Source organism: Lupinus angustifolius, unplaced genomic scaffold (genome assembly GCF_001865875.1).
Source record: "Lupinus angustifolius cultivar Tanjil unplaced genomic scaffold, LupAngTanjil_v1.0 Scaffold_81_204, whole genome shotgun sequence".
Taxonomy (NCBI): Eukaryota; Viridiplantae; Streptophyta; class Magnoliopsida; order Fabales; family Fabaceae; genus Lupinus; species Lupinus angustifolius.
Genome location: NW_017724093.1, coordinates 1 through 12,178, shown reverse-complemented (window position 1 = coordinate 12,178; position 12,178 = coordinate 1). Strand labels below are relative to the sequence as shown.

At 30.4% G+C, this 12,178-nt stretch overlaps 2 protein-coding genes across 2 annotated transcripts; both read right to left on the bottom strand.

Annotated features, from left to right (window-relative positions):
- Positions 1-4,625: 4,625 nt before the first annotated feature.
- On the bottom strand, positions 4,626-5,713 carry LOC109339587 (transcription repressor OFP6-like). Its single transcript, XM_019577048.1, has one exon. The coding sequence runs from the start codon at positions 5,575-5,577 to the stop codon at positions 5,023-5,025; it is 555 nt and encodes a 184-aa protein (XP_019432593.1). The 5' UTR covers positions 5,578-5,713; the 3' UTR covers positions 4,626-5,022.
- A 3,706-nt stretch (positions 5,714-9,419) lies between these two features.
- Positions 9,420-10,813, bottom strand: LOC109339588 (the record flags this gene model as incomplete). Its single annotated transcript, XM_019577049.1, has 2 exons — positions 9,420-9,765; positions 10,709-10,813. Coding segments are annotated over 2 exons (279 nt in total), but the record flags the coding sequence as incomplete, so codon positions are not given.
- Between the last annotated feature and the right edge of the window lie 1,365 nt (positions 10,814-12,178).

Genomic DNA, 12,178 nt, shown 5'->3' with positions numbered 1-12,178 from the left:
ATTATTGAGAATGAAATATTAACTATAACAAGAACCGAATTGGAGCAAACGCACTTACATGTTTTACATAATGCTGACGAGGTTGAGCCATATGTTGAAACACACAAGGAGATGCTAAGGAAGTGTTATCCAAGTAAGAATGAAAATTGGATTTCCAAATAGCATAATCGGTGTCTCATAAAGTGGCTAAAAAATCACATTGATGAGGAGTTGAATATAAATGCACATTCAGTTTCCGAAAGATTGAAATGGTTAGTCAATGGTCCAAGCCTTTATGTCTTATCCTACACTTGTTACCTGATTAATGAGTTCACATTTTATACAAAAAAACAAGATGATCATAGTGAAATATAAAATAGTGGTGTTTGTTGCTCGAACATTACACATGTCAAGTGCAAAAGATAGAAACCCAATATATGCAAAAATGTCATATTTTGGAGTGATTGAACGCATATGGGAATTGGATTACACAATGTTTAGGATGCCGGTTTTTATTGTATGTGGGTTAATAACAATAATGGCTTCCGAGTTGATAAGTTAGGGTTCATGCAAGTGGATCTTAAGAGGTCAATATATAAAGATGAGTCATTTATTCTAGCATCACAAGCTCAACAAGTATTCCATGTTAGTGATCCAACTGATATGAAATGGTACATTGTTCTTTTAACTAATAAAATAATCGTCAATAATATTGATGACCAAGAATATGAAGATATTGATGAAGATGATCCTTTTTTGGGACATATCAGTCGCGTGAAGGCAGACCAACTACGGATGATGATTTATATACAAGAGATGATCACGATGAATGGCTTTGGGTAAATCAATATGCTCATCCAGACAAGGATGACCCTAAAAGACAAAAACAATCAAAGAAAAGGAAACAAGAGATGCAAGTAGCCTTTGTATAATTTTGATTGTTTGTAATTTGTATAATATTGTTTCTTTGTAATTTGTGTAATTTTTTATTTGTAGTTATGTACTCTGTCAAAATATAATTGACATGATATTCATTGTTTGTATTTTATATTGTATTGATGTTTAATAAAACAAACTTATGACCTGTATTAATGTGTATATGTTGTTGAGAATGTTTGTTTTGCTAATAAATGTATATGCAGGTATTAATTTATACAAATCAATAGTGAATTCTATCCTTTACAATAGCGTTATGCATGTGATGCGCAATTGTATTAAGGTGTTGTTTGAGAAAATTTATGAAAAATACAACAACGTTTTTCTGTTATTTCGCTATTAAATATATGAACTTCAACAACGTAGTAGAAGCGCTGTTAATAAGACCTATAAAATGCGTTGTTTATTTAAAACTATATGACAACATTTTATGGACGACGCGCTTTCATATTGATGCACTATATGACAGTGCTTTTTATATGGTGTATTGTGGTATATAATCAATACAACGTCATTTATGAAGCGTTGTTCATGGTGACCATATACTACTGTGGTCAAACAGAAAGCGCCCAAAAGCATTGTTATACATATAAAATAAACACTGTTGAATGGCAACTCTGGTGTAGTGTTTTTATTTAACTCAATTACAATCGTCACTATTTTTTGTTTAAGAAATTAAATTCATCTATTCTATACGGATAGTGAGTGTGATGTAAGTATATAATTAGGATGATTTATGTAGGTTTAAATAAAATGTGTGGTTTCACTAAAACTCTAAAGAAAATGAGGACGATAAAACCCCCCAAACACATGATACACCTAAGCTTATGTATAGTTTCTAATTGAGTAATAACATATCCTTTTACTAAATTCTGGTACAAATTTTCCTACCCATAAAAAAGTGACATAAGTCACTTGTAAACCAATCATTAATAAATAAAGTATCATACTTGATGATGTATGTCATTTTCTTTTGGGTAGAAAGATTATTATCATTTTTCTTATTTCTAATAATATTGACGTGATAAAATTATGGAATTTTGGGTAAAATAGTGGACTCATATTTTAAAGGAAAATGGCATCATATTTACTAACGAACTAATCATTAATAAATCAAGTATCATTTTGTGATATATATTATTTTTTATACTATATATATATATATATCATATTATATGGGATGAATTTTATTCTCTTGCATTCATGGTAAGTTGGTATAACTTTTTTAACCCAAATTTTGTAATAGTTATTTTTAAAAATATAGATATAATATATGATTAATTAAAGAAAGAGATCCACTACTCAAATAGTAAGTTTAAAAAACATACTCTACATCTTGACCATCAATTTTATGGTAATCTAAATAAATGATATATTGAATGTGTATAAATCTTTACATTGATAATATATAGACATGATAGAGGTGGAGTTTAACACTTGACAACTATTAGCTTAATCTGGGATTTAAATTTTTTAAATAATTTTAATAATTATGTGGTGTTTTACCGCTAAACCATGATTAATCTTTATATAGCATTTTGTTTTTGTAATTTCTTATCTATACTATATATAAAACCAAAACTTGAAATAACTATAACCATGATTCTATTTTACTATTTTGGCTTTAATATTTTTTATTTCTAAAGTAAAATCATATAATCATAGATAACTATAATATAATAAATACAAAAATTATAAAATGAAGTACATCAATAAAAAAAACATTCTAATTCTCTAAAATAAAAAATACAAATTTAATATTATAAAATAAGAATTCGGCAGACACGAAGTATCTGTCGACACGCTAGTGAATATAATTTGTAAAGAGGGGAGTCACATCTATTATCATGTTGTTTTGTACCTATTTTTTTTCATTGGTTAAATATATAAAACATACATTTAATATATATTAATTATATATATTTTTACCAACGAAAATGCAAAATATATATGAAGTGATTAATCTTGAAATATAATATGTACTCCCCACAGCGAGTTGTATTATATATGGAGTATGGACAATTAACATCATTTTACGGAAATTTATAGTTATATTAATCCTGTCGATACTTGATATGAATACTAAGTGTACACATAACATTATCGAATATGAAAATACTAAGTCTTGCATTTTTTGTGTGTTACACTTCAAACATCTTTTTAAGTCAAATAATTTAAAAAAATATCAATCAAGAGAAGTGACAATATATAAAATGGTACAAAATGTGAAATAGCTCATTTTATTTTTAACGTTCGGATATTCTCATCCCAAAATTTAAAGAGAATCTTAGATATAATTTTAGCATAAAACTTACCATTAGCTTTAATGTGACAATGTGTTTCGCAGTCTTAAGGTTGAGTTCTGCACTTCAAGACACAGTAGAGTTTTATTATAACTGGTTCTCGACTCCCCTTGTTCTATATAATAATTTATATTCTAAATATTTTATTTATTTTCATATACTATATTTAATTATATAAGAGTCTTAGCATGGGTATTAGCTTAATATATTTTAATTTGAGTCTTAGTAGTTATCCATTAAAATGTGAATTCTATAAAATCTTAACTCTTACTTTGTTTACTTGAGGAAAGAAATGTGTGAGAGAAATAATAAAGAGAAAAAAAAATGTATCTTTATATTATTTGATGATATGAGAGAAATTAAGAAGAAAGTGATGAAGGGAATATATAAATGATGATATGTTTTAAAAGATAAAAAACATCCTTAGATAATAAAGAATGAATAAATATTATTATATTTAAGAGCCAAATTTGTCATTTCATATAATCTGACCCTCTTCACTCAATTTTCTCTCATCTTTTAGTGAGAATGAATTTGTATGAGTATTACACCTTTTTTTTATCCGAGGTAGACTCCTCTCCATTAATGAAGAGACAAGTTAGGGGGAAATACACTAAAAACTCAATAGACAATGATATTTATGACCTTTATTTTTCATTGAAATTACAACTTTGGCCTTAAAAATACACTTCATAATATAAATTGTCTCTCCATTAATGGAGACGAGTCTTACTCTTTTTATCCACACTACCTTTTCTATTTTTTCAACCAAATTGGTGAAAAACTCACTTTCTTTCATTTTTCTCCCCTTTCATATTATTTTCTATCATTCTCTCATACCAAAAAAAGCTCAAGTTAAGGGGATAAGAGAGATGATGAGGATGCTTCTATGTGTTTATACTTTATGCCAAGCATTAAAATTTATTTTTGTCAACATTATACTTCAAATCCCAATGTCTTTCTTTCCCACTACTCTTGCCAGAAACCAATCAAAACAATTTTTTGACTGAACCCCACACACCAAACCCAAACTTGAGGGACCAGACCTATAGAGATAAGGGTCCTCCATAGTGTGAGTCTACACAAAATGGTCCATGAAAATTGAATTCCAGTGACTATTTGCAGTGAACTAAATTAACTAGTCATTTTTATGATATGTTTGGATGGATAGATAAGAGGGGGAATGAATAGAATGGAAATAATCAAAGTGGTGTTTCAAGGTTTTGGAGTTGTTTCCTTGATGGAATGAAACTCTCCCTTCCAAACTCTCAAAAACCATTTTAACTTCCAATTTAAGGTGGATCTCCTTTTCAATTTCACCCCCTTCAAAATTTCCAAATATAGCTTTACATTAATTTTCTTTTTTGGTGTACACTTCATGATGAAATTCATTTTTTAATTCAATCATATATAAGGAGGAATGTTACTCTTAACAGAAGTTAACACAAAACAACAGTTCCAGTTTCACATTTAGAATGCCGAAATGTGTAATACAAGACAAAGTTAGCAACTTAACTAGCATAGTTCAACAAAGCCTATCATTCACTTGACAAGAAATTCTTGGGTAGGCACTATCTATTACATCAATTTTTAGACACTCCCTTCAACATTTGACATGTATAACTACATTCTTAACCTGACCACAACAACCTTATACATGTTTAATATCAAATTGGAATGCCATAAAATGGTAGAAACTGCCTAACCAAGAATTACTCTCAAATTGACTTAGATTTATCCTAGCACATAAATAGCTTCTTCTACTATACAACTTGTTAATATAATCAACAACTACCGCGTGGAGTTAGAACTCACGTGCTTTACGGTTGAAGTGAAACCTTGGTGACTTAGACCTAACAAAGAAAAAATCATTCCAGATCTCAGTGAAAGCTCTAACTATAGCACCATGGTGATAGGGTGAGTTCAGCTGTAGAAAACAGTTCAGAAGTTCTCTAAGATCATTTTTTGAATATATCTCATTCTCTGATATCATTTGCAGCATGGAATGCCTGAAATCCAAATAAGGGTCATCAGAATCTTTCTCAACAGCTACACCTTCTCTTCCACTTCTGCCAAATCCTCCTACTGTTCTTGGTGCCATCATATAAGTCTCTGACTCAGAAAAGTTTGAGGAATCAATGTAGCAAGGGGAGAATGTGGTGTTAGTGTTTGTTGGGGTGGTGTATATGGTACTGTCTGAAGAAGAGGAATGGTTGTAAAGTTTGTTTTTTGAGTAAGTGGGGTTCTTTGGTTTCGGCTTTGGGTTGAAAATGTGACTCAACTTTAGTCTTCTGCAACTTCCACAATCTAGTTTCACAGAAACTTTGTTCAAAAGAAGTTTCTTTCTAGAGCTAGACATTGCTTCTATATATTTTTTTTTCCTCTCTTATTATGTGAGTGTTAGAGAAAACATAACATGGAAAAGAAATGGAAGTATTTTGCCTCAGTCAAGGGATGTTGCTTTGGAAAGTGGCGTTTTTATTTATGGGGATGGCTTCATTTTTTAATTTGTTTTTTTTGCATGAGGGTGTTTTCCATCCCATGGTCATATATTAATCCATTTCAAGATAAAAATAAAAAATCTTGAAAATAGTATAAAATCTATATCATACTTAATAATCTCTCTCTTATTTGAGTATAATCTCTCTCTTTTTTCTATGCACAAGATAAAAATAAAAAATCAATATCATACTTAATAAAGAAAATAGTTTATGTACTGTTATTATAAAAAAAGATTACATTCATATATTATTCATGTATTAATCATGTATTAACCATTATTGTTAATTTATCCTAAAAATTTAAATAAAACTAATATGCATGTACCAATAATATATATTTTAACAATAAAGTGTTTGTTAATGGTGTAAGATTATGCTTTAATCTTAGGAGAACTAAAAAATTAAAAGTTCGATTCTTAGGAGTGACACTTGTTACAAGAGTCAGTCACATACCATGAAAAAAGTTCAATACCCAAATGCTAAGGATATATTTTTTGTAGTATAAAAAAATAGTATAATTTTTTTAGGGTAGTACCATAAATGTTAAAGTTTACTTAAAAAACTTATTTATCTACACAATTATATTGGGAATCATTAATTAATGAGAATGGCTTGATGAGTTGAGAAGGACCAAAGGAAGGAGGGTCTTAATTAGTTTTGCATGTGACCTAAAGAGGTCCCTACATGGAGTAATATACATGAACATGATAGTTCTAACCTACTTGCTAAACTTTATTGATGACATTTTTGATCTGGACCGCGTATTTTATTTGCTATAAACAAATGTTCATCGAGGTATCTAGAACATTGACCTTAGGATCACATGTGCATTGAGAATCATAGCCATTTGAGGCATGGACATTCAAGTTGGTCATTTGTCTTGAGATGAGATGAAGATAAGAGGCAATTAATGAGAAGCAATGCCTACTTAACTATGAATTAAATATGAGATTTAGTAGATCGAACTTCAAGAACAAGTAGAATATGACATTACATGTACAGTCACGTTGACTTAAATTTTTAAGTATATTAAATGAGCGTATTTTATGTCCCATAATTTGTGCTACTTCATATAATATGAATTGTTAATGTGTAAAAAAATATTTAATAATTAAACTTTTAACTTAAATACATTTTTTTAACAAATCACAACTCATAGTACAAACAATGATACACATTGTAGAACAACATATATGTACTCAAATTTTATATGGGTGTAATATATCTATTTAAACTGTAAAGATTTATTAACACATTATCCACAATTCATTTGTATTAATTTATTTAAGAGTGAATAATAATTTAAAATGAATATGAATGATCAACTGACAATATAAAAAACTCTTTTATGAATACATATTTTTATCTCAAATTAATACTAGCATCTCACCTCAAATATTGCACCCTTTCTCTAAGTACCATTTGCTTACAAAACATTTGCATTTTTTTATATACGAGTAGATAGTTAAATTCTTTTTATGGTTCTGTTGGTTGCTTTTGCAACTAGCAAACACAAGTGTTTGAAATTACTGAATAGCAGCCATCTATTGTGTTTGCAAGACAAAACAAAAGGTAATCATGTACCCAATGTGTTATCATTGGAGGCTTCTTTCAAACATGAAAAGCTGAAGAGCAAGAGTTATCATTTTGGAACTTTGTTCATCATTAACGAAAGCAACGTAAACTACACTCATCGTGAATAAATGGTAATAATACATATGAAACAATTAGTTAAATAAATTTTGTTTTCAACCTTTAAAAGCACTACTACATTTGTAATACATTATATAATCTACAGAAGGAACATTGTCTACTAATTCTAAGCACACTTAAGAAAAGCAAATAAAATATTATCGGGTTCAGAAACAAATACATAAGTACTCACGAGGGAAAGTTTACAAGTTTATTTTAGATTAAGCTTTCTCATAGATACTCGTGACTTTACAATTTTGCTGATCCTCATAGTCACGGAATTTGTCTTTATTATAAAGTTGTCTTCTTCATCATCATAAGTAATACTATCTTCTAACAAATTAATATTTCGTGGTCCAAGTATTATACTAATTACTAAGTGTAATACATTATTACCAAAAAAACTAAGTGTAATACATTGTACATGGACAAGCAAAAACTTCCCAACAATGCCTGGTTTTAAGAAAATGTGTGTGGATTTTTTATTTTCAAAGGGATACAATTTTCAGTTTAAAATCTCACCCATTGATTATTTAATATGTCACATGTGTGCATCTTTTGTAAAGGTAGGTAGTGATTTTTTTGGGTTAATTTTATTACATTTCGCTTGGCATGTACGAACACAGAAAAACAGAATATCCATTTCTCTCCTCTCTGCCAAGTTTTCTATCATGGTATTGGTACTATAGCGCCATCACTTTAGATATATATGTATATATATATATATATATGCATACTAAGGTTTTCATGTTCCATTTCTTCATAATTTCCAGTTGCTGAAACTTTTTAAGTGGAGTTAGGCTGGGATGAACCCTGTTTTGATGTGCAAGGTCAACCCAAGAAAACAATGGGCTGAACCTAAGAAATTAATGGGTCAACTTGTTATACATAGTCAGTCATATGTCTGAGTTCAACGTAAAAATTGTATTAGGCAATCTTCAATCAACTTAAAAATTTTTAGATCTTAATGATATGGACTATTTTTTAACCCAAAATGCCTTCTTTTTATCTCATCTTTCATGAAGTTTTTGTTCAAGTAAACTTCCTTAAGAAATCTTGATCAAGCAATTACTCCTTACCAAAGTTCATTTGAAAAGGAAGGTTAAGGAAGAATAAAAATCTTCCATAAGATTTCTTACCGAAGATAGAGAAGGTGGTGGTGTTTTGAGGTTTAGCGAAGTTGTAGTATATGGAATGATTTAAATTTTAAAGGTACTAAAATTGAATCTCTACATTAAAAAGCAAGGCAACCAAAAATTGGATGGTCAATTTTGGGAGCAATATGTTGTCCGACAAAAATGTATCTTGTGATTGATTGAAAAAAATATATTTAAATTAAAAATTTAATAGTTAAATAATTTCCTGATAAATTATAAACAATGATACATTTTTTGGGACATAAAATGTCCACCTATCAATTTTGGGGCATATTCATTTGTAGTGTCAGCCTAGCCGTACAAAGGGTTGGGCTTGGAATGTTAACCTGCCCTGAAAAATTGGAACAGAACGGGATTAGGATGTACAAGGCAGATTACAAACTGAAGTGTTGTTCTCTAGGTGATTAAGATGATTGTCAATAAGGATGTAACATATGTGATTCACCAATAAAAATATAACTTGTAATATCAGATGGAGAAAAACACCAGAAACACTCCAGGAACAACACCTAAGTTTTATACCAACCTTTATCAAAATCATCCAGAGTGGAGGGAAATAATTAACATAATTACCTACATGCTGACTAGTTAAACACACTAAAGATGTTTACAAATTAAGTTTTTAGAGTCATTTTACAAGTGTCTTTCATAGTTCTGAAACCTTCTCTTTCCCTCTCATTTTCTTCAAAATATAACTTTGAGAGTTGAGTTTTGGAAGAGAAATGAGAGGAGCTAAAGGTTTCAGAGTCATCTTACAACTATATTTTATGGTTTTAAACCTTCTCTTTCCTCTTCTAAAATCCAACTTATACCCTAAAAATACTCAAAACAAGGTTCCTTAGGATAAGTGATGCAAATTAAGGAATGATGAACGGAAGATGGGTGCTACAAAGTCATAAAATGTACTTGCAACTATAAAAGCGTGAGAAACAAATGAACAGCGTTGATAATTAAATATAACTTATCCTATCATAGTTTCAAATTTATTTGGTCAATCCTTTCTACGAATAACTATGAGAGAACTCACATAACACAAGGCAATAGGAAAAAAACCAGATCTGATTTGAATGTCTGATTCTTGATTAAGTTAGCTACATGCTGAGCAACCCATAATGAGCCAGCCTCAGTGCAACAGTAACTATGGGTGTGGTTTTCTCGTTCAATGGCTGTGACAATACCAGGAACCTGCTCTGAAATCTGTGATCAGGGGAAAGTACTTGAAAGCATGAAGAACAAGAGTTACTTATTGCATAAACCTCTTCCCAGAAGTATGAATATTTTACTAGGAAACCCTGGCATTGGATAACCGAGACTCACTCATAAAACTTGAAAAGGGATCTAAAGTACAGTGGAATATCCCTTAATAGCCAATGGTCCACTTTCTATGCTAGCACTTTGTTTTTATTTTCTTTTAGGCTAAATAGCAATCCATTGGTTCTTTTAATCTAAAAGACACTCCATTACTTAGAAACAACAAAGAGACTGGAGAGAAAAAAAGTGCAAAAATATAGAAAGAGAAAGGAGAAGAAAATTACATTGTAGATTTAGGTGACATTCAAACAAAAAGCCAAATCTTCACCCGAATGGCATGGCTGGCAAACTTACAATATTATTTGATTGCTTGGAGAAATATCTAATTTTCAGCTATACAAATTATTAAAAATACAAAATATGTTCTTGTTTGTTTAGTTTTATACAAACAGACAAGTTCTTGCAAACCTTTATACAATTTCTTTTTTGAAATGATAAAAAAAAGCAGTCAACTTTGATCATTAACTGAAAAATATTTGTCAGGGATATATATAATAAGGTCATTCATGTGCCTTCACCCAACAACATAAACTTTTGGGAGAGTTGGTTTGGTTCCTAACATGGGAACAGACCCTGTCACCATGTGTTCGAGCATTGCCCCCTCATTCTTCTAAATAAAAAGTTGAATTTCAGAATATGGTAATGGGCTTGCACATTGTCCAGGCTTCAAGCCCAAAGGGCATTTACATGACAGGGAATGTTGGACATATAACCCTATTCATGTGACTTCCCTCAACAGCTTAAGATTTTGAGAGCATTGCCTCATGAGTATTGTTACAGTAGAACCATACAATTATCCTAGCGAAGCCTCTTTTAATTTTAATGTTACCTCTTCAAGAACTTGAAGTGGGGCCCAATGATCATCATCCCCAAACAAAAATGCAAATTCAGCATTCCTTTCTCTTATAAATGTCCAATCTGGTGCCTCTGAAAACTATTAGGGAATGGTCTGGTAAGCACATTATTGTCAATGTAGTCTAACACTGTAAAACATAAGCAACACTAAAATTTTATCCTAATTTCCACATATGAAGCTTATGCTAGGCCTCGCAGTATAGAAGAAGATTGTGAATAGGTCCATAATCCTCTAAAGGGGCAATAATCAAACATGAACTCCATTTTTTTCTAAAGGGAAACTCACCCTTCTAGTGGAGAGATGAGTGTACAAATTAGAGATTAGACAAAACCAAGTAGTTATTAGTCTTAAAATCCTACTCAGAAACTCACTGATGATGTTTGATCATAACTTCACTACCTGTAATTTCAGATATTTTTTACCTTGTCACCGGTAATACAATAAATGATGAATGATTTAATGATCGGGTATAAATCTTTACATTGTCAGTGCATAAATATTATAATCTTTCAATAAGAGAAAAGAATGTATGCATCGACAGTATATGAGTTTTATATACTGTCAGTCTATCACTATATCTTCCACTATTCGTGTTTAATTATTGTTAACTCTTCAAAAAAGTAATATAAATGAATATTGGATGATGTACTGACTATATATCAAACTTTAAATTGTTAGTGCATAGATATTACAGTAAAATGTACATATTTTTTGCATTAGTATTTCAAATATAAAGGAATGAAGAATAAGAAAGAACCATAAATAAAATTGTTTACAAATTTGGTGTGATCAAACATGGAAAAATTACGGGGATAGTGTAGTTTGACTATACTATCTCAGCTTTGGTGTACCTTTTGAATTAATTACGGGATTGGGGTAGATTTTAGTGGATCTCATGGACTAGATCCACGACTTTGGCAAAGTCGTGGACCCCATCCACGATTTCCCTGGAAAGTCGTGGACTACATCCACGATTTCCCTGCAATGTTTCAGGTCCCTATAAGTCGTGGACCACATGCACGACTTTCAATGCAATGTCATGGATAAGGTCCACGAGATCCATGCAATGTCGTGGACCAGGTGCACGATTTCCAAGCTCTATATATATTTCTCACCCCCGAGTGTAAAACCACACTAAAGGAAGAATTGAACTGTTTTAAAAAATTGCATCATACTGGAATTGAAGAACTCTGCATATTTAAGGTAACTTCCAATTGTTTAAATTTTTTTATATCTTTTATTTTATATATAATTTTACGTGTTACATTTGTTTAAATGTAAATATGTTTGTTTTTTACTCTATGTTATATGTAGATGGCAATTATTAGAGATATTGTTAGTGATTTTAGTGATGAGTAGGACATTGAGCTTTATGATGACGAGGATGATGATGTTCAAATTACCACACATGAAGCAGTTAGCGTAACATATCATAATCCTTCA